The 18,853-nt window shown below is 41.2% G+C and overlaps 1 protein-coding gene across 3 annotated transcripts in view; it reads left to right on the top strand.

The window, feature by feature from the left end:
- CATSPERE (catsper channel auxiliary subunit epsilon) overlaps positions 1–18,853 on the top strand; it is a 51,392-nt gene that overhangs the window by 15,655 nt on the left and 16,884 nt on the right. For all 3 annotated transcript variants that reach the window (XM_079969489.1, XM_079969487.1, XM_079969488.1), the window contains exons 9-13: positions 343–832; positions 2,350–2,839; positions 6,352–6,791; positions 7,557–7,615; positions 14,923–14,998. In XM_079969489.1, coding sequence (XP_079825615.1) covers positions 343–832; positions 2,350–2,839; positions 6,352–6,791; positions 7,557–7,615; positions 14,923–14,998 — 1,555 coding nt within the window. The remainder of the gene's footprint in view (positions 1–342; positions 833–2,349; positions 2,840–6,351; positions 6,792–7,556; positions 7,616–14,922; positions 14,999–18,853) is intronic.

The following is an 18,853-nucleotide window of genomic DNA, read 5'->3' as shown; positions in this document are numbered from 1 at the left end:
TTCAGATTCTGCCTGCCATCTGCATGAGTTATGTCATTTGCTCAATACACAGATTTTTGAGCAAATGAGATAGCTCAAGAAATGGAGTCTCCTTCCAAACTCTAGTATATCATCTGTCAATGTTTGTAGCTTGGTGCATATGAATAGTTTCACAATAGCTGTATTCTACATGCATTGATAATACAAATTTTTGAACTGCTGCTTTTCTAATGGTGACATACACTGCAATCCTATAAGATAACGTGGAATTATGTTACATAGATCCTAATAGAAATTTCCATTTAACATGCTTGGATTTAGGGTAATAAAGTGTAATCATATGATGCTTTTTTCTATTTTTAGATACTGGGAAATTGACGTGCCTAGCATTTCAGATTACCTCATTGGAGTAGTCAGTGGAAAACCAGTTACTTTTCAGGGTTGTTTTGTTGCCCGGACTCCTTTTATCGTGGCAAAATCAGAAATTCCTCCAGTCAACATACATGATGTCTCTATCTCGACTCCAGCTGGTACTGAGCTCATGATAGCATGGTCTGCATGTCATACAACTAAAGCAGTTGTGGTGACAAATAATGGAGCTTTCCTAACACATGATGAGTTCAGACATACAAAAAGAATCACATTTCCCTCCACTGTATTAGATCCAGCTGTAGCTCAGAAAGTAAATGATGTAGCCATAGTACAGGTACACATTGTATTTTTAATAGACAGTTCTGCTTATTTTATAAACGATGACAAGATGTTCAGAGTTGGAAGACAACAAAAACTTCCAGAAAGAGGAATTCTTGGGATAAAAGAAAGAATCTGGTGTCTAAGGAACTATCCAGTTCAAGTGAGTTATTCAAAATATTTTATATTTTAGAGGGTTCATATGGACTTATTTTTTATTCATACCACCACAACTTAAAAAACATTGCAGCCTGTTGCTGCCCAGAGCTTCCAGGATGCGGTAGTTTAGCACTGTAAAGCATATCCTCTTGGTTGACAGGTAGCACACTCAGAAAGCACTGGCTGCAAGGGGAAGGGCTTTCCTTCAGTTCCCAGACTCGATCTGTCTGGTTAGTAGGTTAGCAGCCACAAAATAGCATTCAACAGCAACTGAATTTAATGAATGTCAAGAAAAGGGGAATAATGTGACCAGGAGCCAAATGGCAGCAGTCCGCTGAAGCCATTCAAGTATGACCTTCCTCCTCCTGACCAAGAGCTGAGGCACATAGCTGAGACAGGCCAAACAGCTTTAGGGAAATGACTTGGACAGTTTATGTGCAAAGTTTTTCCTGCAGTTTCAAAAGGTTTCCTCTCCTTCAGGATTTTTGAGCAAACTCCTCATTATGGGATTTTTTATATGCCTACCACTTGCCTAGTTTGTGCAGCATCACCCTACTTCCCTACAAATGGTCATTCTCATCAAGCACACACACCATTCTCATGGTGATGCAAGAAGCATCCAAAATGCAACTTTTCTATAAGGCAGAACCAGTTGTAGTCAGGTTCTGCCAAAAAAACAATATCCAGAAGAATTTTTAACAGGTGCAATGTTTAAGGCTAGTAGAATAAAGTGAAAGGAAGATTCTAAACCCCTACCTCAAAGGAGCAAACGGAGATCTGTAATCAGATCAGATTTCCTTACATTTTGGAAAACAGGAAAAATGTACGTGTATAGGCATACATTTTTCCTAATATGGCAAATAACAGTTGGGGGTGGGGAAAATACTATTTATATTGGGACTGACTCTTATCTGCATGCAACTCCATGCACTCCGTGTTTAAGTGCAAATCTGTTATATCTCAAACTGTTTTTACCATATTTTTTTGTGTGTTAGACGAGGTTTTTTGACTCAAAAATTGTGTCAAAAAACTGGGGTCATCCAATACACAGGTAGTGGCATGGTGAGGGAGAAGCAGCGCACCCGCCAGCCAGCCGGTTGGAGGGACTGCAACTTCCCCCGATGCTGCAGCGAGCAGGAAATGATCTGGGGAGTGTTTCCTGCCCACAGCTGCATGCGGGGGGAGAAGCTGTGTGCTGCCAACCAGTTGGCTGGCGGGAGTGCAACTTCCCCTGATGCCACTGCACTCGGGAAACGAACTAGGGAGTATTTCCTGCCCGCAGCTGGGGGGGGGGGGAAGAAGCTCAACAACTTTGGGCCATCTCCCCTCATTTGCTTAAAATTGAGTCCCCCAAAATAGGGGGGAGGATCTTATAGACGGGAAAATATGGTACTTTTCAGTGAATGTTTTGATATTGTTTATGATAAATTTAAGACGGAGCTTTAAGCAATACCTACAGTGTCTGAATTTTATTATTTATCTCTCCCACCGCTTCTCTCTCTATCTCATCCGACGCCCAAGGTGCTGGAATCAGATTTAAGTGAAGCAGTCCTGTGGACAAAAGCAGAAATATTCCTCATGTACCCATCAAGAAATATAACTGATATGTTTGTTCTAGTCATGGAAGTAGATGTCTTAAGGAGTGTGTTAGGATTCAAAGACCACGTTACTTTAGCTGTAATAAGTGCTTGCTATGATTCAATCCCTTCTGAAATTTCAGTCTTACTGGCTTGTACTGGATGCAGAACCTCCACACAATTATATGTGGCAGGATTTAATGAAGACGAGGCCCAATGGTTCTTGAGAGATTTTTCCCTGCCTGCACCTACAAGTGACCCTCTGCACATGGAAGTTGTGTTTGGAGCATCATCATCTATGCTGCTGTGGTACAATGACAAGATTATTTATTCTTACAAAGGAAGCAAATTCACCGGATATATTAAAGACGCTGAGACAGGCGCGGAATTATCAGCAACATCATTAGGAACAGTTATTCATCAAGTTGTTATTGGTTAAGTATAGTATATTTTGATATAAATTACTAATGAAAATTGTTGTTATTTTAGTTGATTTTAGCAATTATAGTGTGTAACCTAAGCCATAAATGCATAGTGTTTGAAAGTACAACAGGTGACTCCCCATTTACACAGGAGTTACGTTCTGAACCCCTGCGCATGTCTGTGAAATTGCATAAAATTGAGAGTTGCCTGTCAACTCAACATAGCCCCTCTGACTCACAAGGAAGAAGTGTTTCCACGTCTGCTGAGCCTGTCAAGGAGGACCTGCTGCCCCTCCAGCTCTCGGGAGCCAAAGAGACAGTGGGTCTTGCACAGCTGATGCACAAGGAAACTTCTTTCCCGCACATCAGTTGAGCTGGTCAATCAAGCCCTGCTGCCCTGAAGCACAGCTAGGCTTTCCAGCTAACAGCTGATGCATGGGAAAGCGCACTAGCACCAGGCACTTTCCTGCGTTACAGCTGTTAGTTGGGAGCCTCAGCAAAGCCCCGCTGCACCTCCAGCTCATGAGGAGACCCTCCCCAAAGAGGGTGTCAGAGGCTCAGTGGGGCTTTGCTGAAGCTCATCAGGTCTCCCTCCCCAGTATCTGGGTTTCCAGGGCCGCACGTATGCACAGTCATGTGTTAATTGAACATGTGTAAATGGTGGGGGGGATCTAGATATGCAGGTGTTGTTATAGTAAAAAGCTTCCCAGGAGGATGGCACAGCTATGGCAGTTGGATACATCCTGTTCATTCCCTAGGGGCTGATGCTATAATTTTCAGATTACTACTTTTTGAGTCCATTGTAAACAAAGTTCTAATGTGTGAGTAGTTATATAAATTAAGCCAATAATGGCTTGAATCCATTAAATTTACTATACGTATCAGTGGCAGACCACTGGGGCTCTTCCCATAATGTGTATCAGAGATTATGGCTATTAAAGCTATAAACAAGATTCTGAATACAGTGCAATTGGGGGGCCCTCAGAGGAGGGGAACTTAAGGCAGTATACCTCCGTCTGTTCACCAGTGGTTCACCTGGTGGGTGGAAGCCACAACTGCCACTAATCTACCTGGCATAATAATAATAATAATAATAATAATAATAATAATAATAATAGGAGTAGGAGTAGTAAAAAGCTGTGTTGGGGTAGATACTCAACTGCTGCATCCAAACCCTGCTCAAAGCACCCTCGCAACTTGGAGTTAGAGGAGTTCAGCAGAATTCCTGATCTTTATCTCATGTAGAACTGGATTTTCTCCACCACAAGAAGGAGTTTCAAAGCTTTACTACAGAACAGTAGAACAGTCTTAAATACTAGTTACAATAAGATAAATGTTACAAGACAAGAAAATAACGCATTGTAAACAAGCAATGAGGTTTAGTTCTTTGTCTCTCTGGTCCAAGAGGAAGGTCTTAGCTTGCTCATCATTGCAAAGCTTATCTGTAGCTGCTGTTGCTACAACCTATCTCCAAAAAGCACATTCTGGCTTCTCAAGTTTCAGCTTCTTGCTGTGAGAGCTCTGCAGCGCATGTTTCTGGTGATGAGTCATAGAATCATAGAATTGTAGAACTGGAAGGGATGCAAGCTCCTCAAGTGCTTTCACGTGGCTGTAATGTATCTTTGAACTCTGATAATGCTTCCTGGGTGAATGGAAAGTGGGATTTGTGTGAAAAAGGCTGTGCGGCTTTTGCATGTCTGGGGCAAGTTTGTGTACTCCTGCTCTTGATGGTAGGACCTGAACCAATGGATTCAAGTTACAAGAAGGGAGATTCCAACTGAATATCAGAAAGAACTTTGTAGGAGTAAGAGCTGTCCCTTGGAAGGTGGTGGACTGTCCTTTATTGGAAGTTTTAAAGCAGAGGTTGGATGAATATCTGTCAGCAGATTCATTAGCTGAGATTCTTGCATTGCAGGGGTTGGACTAGATGACCCTCAGAGTCATCCAAAAAGTACGATTGATCTTCCCCTTCTGTCAAACAAGGCCCAGTTAATCTCTCTCTCTCTCTCTCTGTCTCTCTCTCTCCCCCCTCTCCCCCCCCTTCTCTCTCTCTCTCTCTCCCTTTTTTGTCAGGGTACACATACTGATGCATACTCCCACCTTCAGTAGGAGGCCTGTTTACACATTACACTAGTGAGAAGAGGCCTAATATTGTATTGTATCAAGCTATATGGTCAGGGTTCAGAAAAGAGCTCAACCGTGCTGTATCATTGTTTCATATTTGGTGGGTGAGGGGACACAAGTTTCTAGATTTCAGGAAGCCAAATAACAATTACAAAAAGAAAAAGTGAATGTTAAGTCCTAAACACAGATGTATTCTTTGCAGATCTTTTTTTCTTTGGAGTAGTATTTGTTGGAAATTATGAATTGTAACACATTTATTACTATTATTATTCATAATAAGATAGTGTAACTGTTAAATTATAAGAAAGTATCATAAACAGTGGAGAGCAGTTCAGACTTGAGAGAAAGAACATACTACAGTGGTACCTCGGGTTAAGAACTTAATTAGTTCCAGGGGTCCATTCTTAACCTGAAACTGTTCTTAACCTGAGGTACCACTTTAGCTAATAGGGCTTCCCGCTGCTGCTGCGCCGCCACCAAGTGATTTCCGTTCTCATCCTGAGGTAAAGTTCTCAACCCGAGGTACTGCTTCCGGGTTAGCAAAGTCTATAACCTGAAGTGTCTGTAACCCGAGGAACCACTGTAATCAATTGCACATCTGCATGCACATAATTAATATTTGGCATATCATCTTAGTGTTGACAAACATTCCAAGATCTCTCTCCACCTAGCACTTCATACAGGAGGAGTGATCCTAGCTAACTTAACTTCATATACCAACTTCTGGACTGTGTACCTCAATTCTTTCCAAAATTCTGCCAGGGTCACTAGTATGTTTTCAGGAGTTTGTATACCTGAAATAAATATAAGGTGTGGTGATGTGTGCCTTGCAAAATTTAGCTACCAGATGTATGTAATGACATTATCCTAAGTAAGGGAATAACAATACCCCAGGTTTCTCTGGCAGAGGCTACAATATAGCTCAGTTACAGGAGACTCACATTCATCCCTGAACCCTAGTTTGGCTGCATGCTGGGAGGGTGGCTGCCAGGAAGTACAGTAACATTAATTGGTCATCCTACAGTTGAACAGGATGTTTGCACATTGTTGTTGGATATGAGAGAAGAAAATGTGGCCTTCTGAAAGGAAGAATAATGTGTGTTCCCAATTTTAATTTAAAACAATGTGCCCCAGAAATCACCTTGGAAACGAAAGACACTATACAAATAATTTTAGGAAATGATGAATGTTTGGAATCAAAAACATACGTTTTCTATAGATAATTTTTGCCACAATTCAAGGCAAATTTGTACTAAGGACAAATGTTTGTTAAAACAATCAACCACTGTTACTGAAAAGATAAGAAAGAATTGTACTTTTATTGATAATAGTAATATAATTATATACATAAACCAGATGTTATATTAAGCTCTATCTATTTTTCTCTCTCCTTTTTATAGGCAGTGCTGGAAACACTGTGATCAAAATGAAAAACAATGACATGTATTTCTTAAAGTTTAATATGAAAGATGTTCTAAGGCTCAGTGCTTGGGAAACTGAAGCCAGAGACTTTGCCATATATGTGAATGGGCATGGTGACTTCTTTTTGCTCATAAACAATGGTACTCATATATATTACAAGGCTTATCCACTGAAAACTGAAGTACTTAGTGCCACAAATCCTTTAGGAGAGGTCTGTCCGTATATATCATTTCAGCACAATATGGAAGCAGATACTTACTATCTAGATATGGGAACAAATATGACCTTTTGGGCCCAGATTGTCTTTCTGGAAAATGTGGGATTGTCCACAGAAGTTACAATCTACAGGTCACACTTGCTGAAGCAAAATAACTCTATTCAATATGAAATAGCACGTGGAATTTGTACTAAGAATCAGGTAGGTGAATCTTGCATTTTTCTTCCTGTTTATTTCCTTCTTGGGTCAGGCTGTCTGGTTCAGACATGTTACTGGCTACAGACACATGCAAGGCTACTAGCATGTTTCTAATTCAATGGGAATTCCATGGATGAACCAGATTTATGAACTTACACTTCTACATGAAGTGTATAAATATGGATGCAATGATTTCCTCACTCATGATAGCTCAGAAAGGGACTATTATAATACAGTGGTACCTCAGTTTACGAACTTAATCCATTCCAGAAGTCCGTTCTTAAACCAAAACTCTTCTTAAACCGAGGCGTGCTTTCCCTAATGAGGCCTCCCACCACCGGTGCCCTTCAACCATTCGCATTCCATTCTTAGACCGAGGTAAAGTTCTCAAACCAAGATACTATTTCTGGTTTTGCTGAGTTTGTAAACCAAATCGTTCTTAAACTGGACTGTTCTTAAACCGAGGTACCACTGTAATATTTTAAATAACTAATTAAATAAGAACTAATATAATCAAGTTCTATGATTCACTAAATACATACAAAGTTGCACATGAATATTCTAAAAGATTCCATATAACCTTACCTACATTACAGGGATTCAAATGTCTAGGATAAAATGGAGTTTATATTTTATATAATTTGTTCTTTTAACTTTTAGTATCCTGTTTTATTCTGATATAATGAGTAATGTTACCTGCCTGCAGCCCTTAAATATATGGTATTTTAAGACTAACTATTCATTGTTGTTGTTTATTATATCTTAAAGACTGTAACACTTTATCATGACCATGATTATTCAACCGAGGGAGAGTATGAAGATGCAATGTAAGTATAATGATAGTTAAAATATGAAAATGGTTAACAATTTATTGGTTACATTTACATTTCAGAAGTGTCAATAGCATAAGCACACTGAAGGCTTATTGGAACTAGCTCAGGGCTGGGGAACTTCTTTTTAATTCCAAAGACCACGTTCCATCTTGGGAAGCCTTCTGGGAGCTGTTAATTTGGGGATCCTATCTATTCTTGGTTTTACAAGTGGGGCCATGGGTTTAGTCCAAGTCCCTTCTGAGATGGACCACCATTTTTCTTTAAGATCTCCCTTTTTTATTATGATGAGAGCTTTGACATTATTTAACTATACCTTGCATTTTCAAATCATCAGTCAATACTCTCAAATGAGGTACCGGTAAATCAAGTGCAATATCTTTTTTCATTGTATCTATTTCAACAATGGATGGTTCAAAATTACACATATCAAAATATCAATATGGGTTACAGACCCAGCCTCCCAGTGAAATTTATTATTGTGCCAGCCATATAAGTAGCAGTTCCCACAAATTCATTTAAAGGTGTTTGGTTAGCCACAGTAATATTCACAAGCTGTTCTCAGAGTAAAGTACATTCAGCAGCTGTATCCTAGGGTGTCCTTTGCAGCTCAGTTCCTAACTAACCCCTCTGTTGTCCACAAGGACTTTAAATATGATGTAGTTGTAATGCTGCTATTATAGTCCAATTCTGACAGGGACCACTGGAGTTTAGGCCTCCCTTTCATCTGCTCAGAACATGACCATAAGAAGAACCTGCTGGATCAGGCCAACAGCCCATCTAATCCACCATCCTGTTGTCACAATGGCCAGACAAGTGCCTGTGGGAAACCAGTAAGCAGGATTCAAGCATAAGAGCACTCTACCCTCCTGTGGCTTTTCAGCAACTGGTGTTCTGCTGCCTCTGACTGTAGAGGCAAAGCATAGCCATCATGGCCAGTAGCCATCAGTAGCCCTCTCTTCCATGAGCTCGTCTAATCCTCTTGTAAAGCCATCCAAGCTGGTGGCCATGACTGCTTCCTGTAGAAGCAAGTTCCATAAATTAACTATGTGGTGTGTGAAGAAGTACACTGGTACCTCATGTTAAGTACTTAATTCGTTCCGGAGGTCCGTACTTAACCTGAAACTGTTCTTAACCTGAAGCACCACTTTAACTAATGGGGCCTCCTGCTGCTGCCGCACCGCCGGAGCACGATTTCTGTTCTCATCCTGAAGCAAAGTACTTAACCCGAGGTACTATTTCTGGGTTAGCGGACTCTGTAACCTGAAGCATATGTAACCTGAGGTACCACTGTACTTTATTTTATCCCTCCTGAATCTTCCAGCATTCAGCTTCAGTGGATGCCCACAAGTTGTAGTGTAATGAAGAGGAAGAAAAAAATTTCCCTATCCACTTTACCATGCCATGCATCATTTTAAAAACTTCCATCGTGTCACCTCTAACTTGCATCTTCTCTAAACTAAAAAGTCCCAAACATTGCAACCTTTCTTCAAAGGGGCATTGCTCACCAAGAAGCAACCAGAACTGTACACAGTAACACAAATGCTTTCACAATATATATTCATATAATGCTATTTTGATACTGGCAGCTTTATTTTTAATTCCTTTCCCAATGATCCCTAGCATAGAACCACAATGTTCCAATGCAAACCAAAGATCTTGTGCTAGGGATTAATGCACAGGCATTTTTCTATTCTGAGTTGCAGGCTGAAACCAAGAGCCTTGCTGTGGCTCAGTACATAACAGAGGAAGAGCAACAGTTCTCTGAATGGAAAGAAGTAGAAAGTGGAGTCCCCCCAAGGATTAGTATTGGCACCTGTGCTTTTTTAACTTGTTCATAAATGAACTAAAGTTAGAACTAAGCAGTGAGGTGGCTCAGACTGATGATGATACAAAATTGTTCTGAGTCATGAAAACAAAAAGAGCTTGCGGAGAGCTCTGAAAGCATCTCTCCAAACTCAGTGAATTTCACATATATGCTCATGGGGTCTGGAACTGGAGGTGACTGATCAGGAATGAGGCATTGAGGTCATGATAAATAGCTCAATGAAGATGTCAAGCCAGTGTGTGGTGGCTGTGAAAACAGCAGATTCTTTACAACAGTGTAGTACTCGAGAAACAATTTATCAGTAATTTTTTATATAATGGAACTCCATCAAGATGTTTTATCTGACACCCAGCTTTCAATAAGAGATGCCAGCCTTGACCCCTAATATCTAATCTACTTCCCCTTCTAGCAAATGTCCCCCACAGTCCAGCATATCTATCTATTTATCTATTTTCACCAGCAAGCCCATTACAATTTCTCTGTTGCTGTTCATCCTACCTCCCCTGTAATCTTTTATTGTCAGCACACCCTGTACTGTTAAAATAAGTGAATGAATATCCTTGCTATCACACTCTTGTTTCCACTCTTCTTCCCACATATCATCATCATTATCCAAATAAGCTCCAACAATTCAACAAATTGGCTTCTGAGCATGGAGCTGCTCCTTCAACACCCCTCCAAATTTCTATTAGCAACCTGTTGCTTTTTCAAGTTGCTGTGTCAGAACTTTCACAGGTCCTTGCAAATCTGCTTTTTCTACTTCATGTCCTCCACAGGTCCTTGCAAATCTGCTTTTTCTACTTCATGTCCTCCAACTGGCATTGTAAATGTTCATTACAACTCTCCTGTTCTCCCTACTCCTCAGACAACCTCATATTTTCAGCAGCTGGTCCCAAATTCTGTGCCATTACTTGGTTTTCTTCTCTTTCAAAATTATCACCATGCATTCACATATGTTTATATTCCTGTTCCTTAATGGCTAAAGCTAGTTCTGTCTTTGCAACAATCTACTCTTCAGTAGTAGGGACGCGGGTGGCGCTGTGGGTAAAAGCCTCAGCGCCTAGGACTTGCCGATCGAAAGGTCGGCGGTTCGAATCCCTGCGGCGGGGTGCGCTCCCGCTGCTCGGTCCCAGCGCCTGCCAACCTAGCAGTTCGAAAGCACCTCCGGGTGCAAGTAGATAAATAGGGACCGCTTACCAGCGGGAAGGTAAACGGCATTTCCGTGTGCGGCTCTGGCTCTGGCCAGAGCAGCGATGTCACGCTGGCCACGTGACCCGGAAGTGTCTCCGGACAGCGCTGGCCCCTGGCCTCTTAAGTGAGATGGGCGCACAACTCCAGAGTCTGTCAAGACTGGCCCGTACGGGCAGGGGTACCTTTATCTTTACCTTTATTTAAACATATTCTCTTAAGACATTTCCCCTAGGGTCATAAAAATTCCATTCCATGATTTCTCCATCTCTCATTAAAAGCATTATTTTTTTTTAAATTCTGAATATATACACTTTAAATTCCCAATTTTCTTTCACCGTCTCCCCTCCCCGGTCTCGGCCCCTGCCAACAGTTCCATTGGCTTACAACAGTCCATCAACCTGGAGATCTCAAATCCGAGGCTCTTAAGTCTTTTTCATGTCCCATCTGCCGATCTTCTTGATAATCTTTAATATTAAGAAATAGTTCTTGGGGGAGCTCCAACCCAACGATGGTCATATTCCTTCTTATCAAGTCTGCCAGATTTCCATAATTAAAGATAGGGCCCATAAAGTATTCCGGATCTTGTTTCACACTTCTTCCGAGTCCAAAGGCCCCAGAAACTTCAGTCCCCTTCTGGCTCAAATTCATATCCCAAAAGTCATTTGATCCCCACATAGGGTGATCTCTCCACTTTTCATTTTCTAAATCAAGCCAGGCTCCTATCTCCAAAAACTGGCTTCTCCTAATTACAGTCATGTAAGGCCTCAACTTGTAATCCTCCAATTGTCTCTGTAGGGTTAAAGCTCCCCCTTGCATCACTTAAACAACAACTTTCTCCTTCTCTGGTTATTCAATTTGTTCAATTGAGAAAGATTCTTGTGCCGGATTCTTGTCGACTTCTTTACTGATGCCTACTTTTGTTCCCAAAATATCCACACTGGTAGCCATGGCATCTATCTGTTCATGCAGCTTTCCCAACAGATAAAATGTCCTATTCAATTCAAGCGTAACTTTTTTCTCCGCCGACATCCTTGAAATATCCAAGGTCAGAGCTAATTTCTCAGAGTTTTTATCTTTAGGCTAATTTCCCAGCTGCATTCTTATGACCATGTCCCAAAACTCCCTCTAGAGGAAAGCAGACTATCAATCCTTCCAGCACAGTCCCAAAAGTCTCAAAAGTAAATTAATAACAATTCCAGTTACCTTTCCTTCTTTCTAGACACAGAAATGAACAATGGAAACAAAGTCTTTCTTTGTATCTTAACAGCTAGCTGTCAAATTTGACAGCTGTCAAAGTTGACAGCTGTCAAACCTTTCTATTCACCGTCGATGGGCTCCTCGCAGACCTCTCCCGGGTTTGGAGACGTGATGCTTCAGTTCCTAAATTTTACCTTCTCCAGCAGGCTTCCCCTGCTTTCAAAGGGGGTGTAAGTAATAGTTTCAATCAGTGAAGTTTTAATACTTTACGTAGAACTTTCCAAGACCATAGTTAACAAACTCTTTGCTTCAGTCTATTTACAGAAGGGGGAGGTGGACTTCCTGTTTAGACCTTCCCCCATTCCTTGCCAAATTAAATTGTTTTAAAAACCTAATTTCCTGTTCTACTCACGGGTTGTTGTTTGAAATCCAATTGTCCACAAGAAAAAGTCAGCGCTCTCTGGCAACGGCTGTGCGGCTTCACTCCATAAAAATAGTGGTCGATTCAAAACACTGCGCCGCTCACCCCACGTCGTTTCGAAGCCCCCAAAAGGGGTTTCCCTGCGGGTAGGGGGGGTGCTCCTGGTGTCAGCTGAATCCCACGTTCCCAGGCTTCCTCTGCCTGGGATTTTTGAAGGGTCCCCGCCTTCGCCGCGGCGGCAAGACCCGATTTTCGCGGAGCGGGTTCCTCTAAGTCAGAGGAGCTCCGCCATTGCCGATGGCGCTAACCCAGAAGTCCCATGTTGGCTTTTATTAATCACTGCAATTGTTATCAAGATGCTTACAGATTGATTTCTTTATAATCTTTTCTAGTATCTGCCCATAAATTTGAGTTCAACTATTCTCTTTCCTTTTTGTGAAGATTAGTACATTTGCCTGTATGCATGCACCCTGAAGCAAGAGGCTTGCACTAATGCAAAATTTATTTATTTTTAATAAAACTAAACCCATTGAACAGCTTGCTTCTTCCGTGACACATCACAGCCTGTTTTTTAAAATTTGTCTCAGTTTGAAACACAATCTGCCACATGGCACGGGGAGCTGATATAAAGTCTGCCTAGGCTCCAAGAACTAGTTTCACATTCTTTGGATCCAAGCCATAGTTTACAATGTGAAAACTCTGGGGAAATTGCATACCAGAATTATATAACTTATTAAGGCAGAATTTTGTTTTTCCTTGGCACCATACGTAATTTAAAAATATTTCTCCAGGACACCAATTTAAAACCATTTCTATTTGGGCAAACTGGGCTCTAGCATAAGATCCAAAGCCTAAAACTATTTGCATTTCCAACTTTGGAAATCTAATATTTGAGGAAGCTGTGGACAATCTTAGACACATTTTTTTAAAAAAGGTTACCCATCAGTTTCTCTGATGTACAAACAAGAGAAGGAAAAAGGTACTCACTGAATGGTGTTGTCCTCGCCACATAAACATAGATTGTATTAAAAAAAACCTTTGTCCACTTACTTTTGTCTATAATGATTTACCCCAAACATATTGCTCAGACAACGTTCAAGAAATTCCAAATTAATTGTATCTCAGGTAGGGCAAACATCTCTGAATAGTTAATCTCCAGCTGATGCCACTATGTAAAGATTATAGGGTTCAGTGTCCAACCAAATCCCCCAAATTGTATGCTGCCACCACTCCTGTTAAGAGTCCTTTCCTTCAGACCCAGGAGATGCCTGTAGCTCTGTGGGATCCCTGTGAGGTTCCAGGAAGCCTCCAGCAAAAACAACCATTTGTATGGTAGCTAAGTATGATCAAATAGATCTAAGGCACTGGTTTACGCCAAGGCAGTTTTCCAAATAACCACAGTAAAATGTAGAACATATATGTTTGAGAATAATAAAAAAATACCATGGTAAGAACCCTGTTACTAAATGGAAGAAAGTATTTTAGGAGGTCAGTTAAGAAATTAGAAACATAATGGAAAATACACTAAAAACAACAAAAAATCGGACAGCCTAAGCTAAGATACTTCATCATCACGCTCTGACTTTGCAAAGAGATGTGGCTTGACAGGTCAGTTCAACAACCAAAACTCAGAATACAAGATGGGGATAAACAGGAGGCTAGCAGAGGGGCTAGTTTGGGGCAAGGAATACTACAAGGTAGATCGCTTTTATATATTTTTGCCTCTTATCCCACTTCTCAGCCAATCACAAGGCTACTTAGCTGCAAATTTCCAGAACCTAGGTTGGATGACAGAGCCCTGTGACAGCACAGTGGAAAAATGTAACTTTAGTTAGTAAATGACAATTTCTGTCCTTGGGATACTGGTACAAAATAAGAAGATGCAGTATATCTTGGGCCTGCTAGCTGAGGGTCAGAAACTGCTATCTCTTGCTTGAAGGCCTCACCTATAAGTCTGAAGTTCTTAAATGAACCAAGTTTTACCCACAAAGAACCAAAATTTGACACACAGATTCCCAAGTTGGGCACAAACCTGGCATGGGATCTAAAAATCTTGATATCCTCATCCTGTTGCTTAGCACTGGATCCCTTTTTGGGATGTTACTATAAAAGCTTGAGGTCATTATTTCAGATAGGAAATCAATATGTAGAAACAACAATTCTCATGCAAAGGGGTTTTTAGTTCTAAGGTCAAATGAATGATGAATACAAGTGGCCACACTGACAGCAAACACCATCGCCAGATTTGTTTGGGCCCTTAGCATACCCCCAGCCGTGTCTGTGCACCATGTTGCAATGGGTAGCCATGCTTCCACTCTCATTTTCATCATCTCTATCCTTTTTTGGCTGCTTTGCCAGTGTATCTTTGCTTGTGGGACAGTTCTACTGACAGAGTGCTCTGTTGGCAGATTGTGGGAGTTCCACTGGCACATCGGTTATGCCAGCAATATTCTGACAGTATTGCGGTGCTTCCACCAGACCCTGAATCCCCCAGCCAGAATCTCAAGTATAAGACTGAACACTTAAAAACTTAAGTTTGTGGATTTGAATTTTGGGAACGGATAATGAAATAAATATCAGTTGTGAAAGCAACACATAAGTATTATATAAAGGATTGATTTTAAGTGTCTTAAATATACCTGTTTTATGGCTGGTACTTCCTTGTAGAATTAGTTCAACGGGTATTATGACAATTGAAGTGGAACCTTCCCTCACTGGAAGAACATGTATGACTCCCAACAAGGTAAGTTTTTAGCATGAGATGCTAATCTTTCTTTTTAAAAAAGGATGAAAACAACTGAATACCATAGTACCTTAAGCACTAACAAATACACGGTTGCAAAAACTTTCATTTTTTAAAAAAAATACCTGATAGAGATCTTTAATGTCGGACTTTATATCAAATGAAGATAAAGTTGGCTTGGAGGACCACATGGTGTGCAGAAGGGGGGAAAACAACATTAGAGGGGAAATCCTAAGGGGAACCCCGCCCCCAAAACCCCCCTAATAAGGACAGAGCCGCATACTGCTGCTTGAAGTGTGTACTGTAGGAGGATTACAGACATTCCCAGTGAGAGGAGGAATGGAATAAAATATTGTGAGGTACACAATATTTAAATGGGAGTTTATTTTTTTTTAAAATAATTTTTATTAACTGGCCAATCACATCAAATTAAATCACATCATATAAATTCCGAATTACAAAGCCAATTTTTTAAATTTTGTTGGGGGAACCCATACTTCAAGATCCAAAGGGGAATTCAGATCATCTTCTTATTACTGCGTTAATGTCCAAATCAGTCCCAATCAGTCCAAACAAAGTTCATAATTCTATCCAGTCTTATCTTGGTGTTGCCACATCATATCTTGTTCGTATAATTTCTCTTTTTCCTTTACGATCACTTCTGTTAGTCTCCTTAAGCCGATAGCAAGTGTAATAATCCTGTGTGGATTTCCCGTTCCTCCACTAAGTCCAGATGGTTTCCATATATCTCCTTCGTAGATAACATCACTTTATCCATCATAAATTTTGGCATTTGTCGCTCTTAAGTCCCACCGAGGAGTTGATTCACGATATGTAAACAACTCTATTTCTCTCTTTCTCCTCCCAGACCCAAGAGCTCCCACAATGCCTCACAAAATGGCGAACGGCATTTTTTCCTGACTGCGTCACTCCAAAACTCTTAGCTTTCCAGCTTCATCTTGAAACATTGCTTTGGATCGAAGTTTATCTCCACACAGCCTTAAATCCACAGCTTAAGTCCTTAATTTCTGACTCATTAGGGGAGGGGGATTCTTGTTAAATCACATAAAAAGGTAGAGGCAGGTTTTCCCCCCCTCCCCCCTCAGTCATTACCGTATCTTGACGTTCTTCTCGTATTTTATTGTTGTCTTGTTATCAGAGATCTCTTCTGTCAGCAGTATTTACTCCCCTTTTTCCTTGATGTATGTGCAATTAATCATGTCCAAATTATTTCTTTTAAAGATCATTGCAACCAGCGGCGCGAATCGGGGACAGCGTCGAGGAGTGCCGAAAATCCCACAGGAGGGCTTTGTGCCTAGTGCCCCCACCCCCACAAATTCGGGGGTGGTATAGGGCACAGCAGGCAAGGGCCGTCCCCCCCATAATCCTGGGGGGGTTAAGGAGGCTAATTACCCCCATCATAGCCTCCAAATTACCTCGTGTGGGTCGGAGAGATGTTATTGTCAGCCATCTTCCGATGCGCCACCTAGTGGCCCCCCTTAAATGGGAGTTTAAATGGGAATTGCTCACACACACACTACTTCTGCTGTCATGGTGCCCCATCTCTTGCCGAACTTGACAGGAGCCAGGGTGGTGTGGCCCCTTTTGAAGCGGCCCTTCCTGAAACCAGAGGTTTTAGAAAACTACCACCTAGTCATACAATAATAGCTGATAGATGCTGCTGACCTCCTGGTTCCCACTTTTCAGTACAGTGGTACCTTGGGTTATATACGCTTCAGGTTACAGACTCCGCTAATCCAGAAATAGTGCTTCAGGTTAAGAACTTTGCTTCAGGATGAGAACAGAAATTGTGCTCCAGCAGGAGGCCCCATTAGCTAAAGTGGTGCTTCAGGTTAAGAACTGTTTCAGGTTAAGAATGGACCTCTGGAACGAATTAAGTACTTAACCTGAGGTACCACTGTATACAGTTCTGCCATTCATATTGGGTGGAAGGACAGAGGTTAGATCAGATAGAAAAATCTCCTGGCCACAACCTGGATTGTCAGGAGCAGCTGCACACTAAGCAGAATTTGGCTGCATGCATACTCTATCAAGGGCTCCAGCCTCCTTGGATCCTCTATCAACATCAGCTCCATTTTATCCAGGTTCATTTTTATTCTCCTTATTCAGCAGACCGTAGCCTTCAGACACCAACAAGTTCAGGACCAAGGATTCTCTGGTTAATGGATGATAGAGAGAAAGAATGAAGCAGAAAGTTAGGCGATATCATGATATTAATCATATCAAACTCTTAAATTCCACATTCTCTCTCCCAGCAGTTTTGCATAAATATTAAATGACAAACATTACCAAATAAAAAGAGCCTCACAAGACACAGTTCTGTCTCCACTATCTGGGTACATATTGAGAGGTAAAATTAAAACCATCTCAAGTGTTTGCCTTGGATAGTCACCAGCAGTATAATATCTGATAATATCTGATACTTCAACGATACCAGGGACAAAAGCCACTGAGAAGTCCAATAAAATCAAGATCTTGCTGTGACTTTCAGAGATTGTCCACCAAAACAATCAAAATACTCACTGTTTTCAGGTAGTTGTTTATTGAGCTTATTGAGTTTATCCTGATTTGTTCACACTTTTTGTGGTTGTGACATTATATGACATTGCCATCTAGTGGTTGTCAGCATACACTCACCAGTGCAATTTTTGTTAACTTTCCCCTTTCTGACTTTTGATGGTAAGTGATGAAAAATTACACAAGATACCAACTACTAAATGGCAGTGTCATATAGCCTCTTCACAAATTATATGCAAAAAAAATCAAGATGAATGCTCAATAAACTGCCCATCTGGAATTACTGTCAGTCTAAAAATATTGCCGTCATATGATAAAGGGTTGAGGACTCTCATCAACAAATGTGTTTGTTTGTTTGTTTGTTTGCTTGCTTGCTTGCTTGTTTGTTTGTTTGTTTGTTGAAACATTTTTATACAGCCTTTTGCCCAAAGGCTTCAGAATAACATGCAGCATAACATACATACATTCATAACATAATGTAACAATCATAAAATATAAAAGATAAGAAGCATAGCTGTCAACCGTCCCTTATTTGGCGGGAAAGTCCCTTATCCCAGCGCCATGTCCCACTGCTGTCCCTTATTGATGATGTCCCTTAAATTTCCCGGATTTCAAAGGAAGCAGCTTCTCTCCCTCCCTCCCTGCCGGCCAGGGAGGAGGGAGGCTCCAACTGTGTTGCTTGGCTGCGTTGCTCACCCAATAAGGAGTGTAAGAACGACTGGGGGGTGGAGCTTGCATGTCTTGTGCCAATCAAATCGGCCGCGTTGCCTAGGGACTCGCCTTTGCTCAGCGCTTCCCAGCAGAGGTGACGGTGGTTTTCCTTGCTGCACCCCCTTTGCCGGGTTGCTGCGCTGTGGGAACCACCGCTTGAGGCTTCGTTTGGCTACTGGCTGGGCTTTCTGCCTTTGACTCGGAGGGGCTCAGAAGTCAAACATCCCTGTGCTCTGAAAATCCCTTATTTTGGCAGCTGATCCCTTATTTCCGAGGCTGCTGGTCCCTTATTTTCAAATCTGTAAGTTGACAGGTATGATAAGAAGAGTTATGTCAATACTATTCATAATAAATGTCAAGTTATTCATAAATTATTTCAGTCATGGATATCTGAAATGGCACCACAGTCACCTGTTCAATAAAATTTCCCCCAACAGAGAAGCTGGAGCCTGGCCTAAAGTTAGAATGGCTATTCAAGCACAGAGATTTAAAGTTAGGGTGAATTTACTCTTTCAAGCACTTCCTTGAGCAGCGATGACACCACATAATTTTGTCAGCAATACATTAATGAGCCCTTACAAAAATTTATTCAATCTCTTATCACTT

This window comes from Podarcis cretensis, assembly GCF_951804945.1.
Source record: "Podarcis cretensis genome assembly, chromosome: 3".
NCBI classification, from domain to species: Eukaryota; Metazoa; Chordata; class Lepidosauria; order Squamata; family Lacertidae; genus Podarcis; species Podarcis cretensis.
Note: the sequence above shows the minus strand (reverse complement) of the source record. Positions and strands in the feature narration are given on the sequence as shown.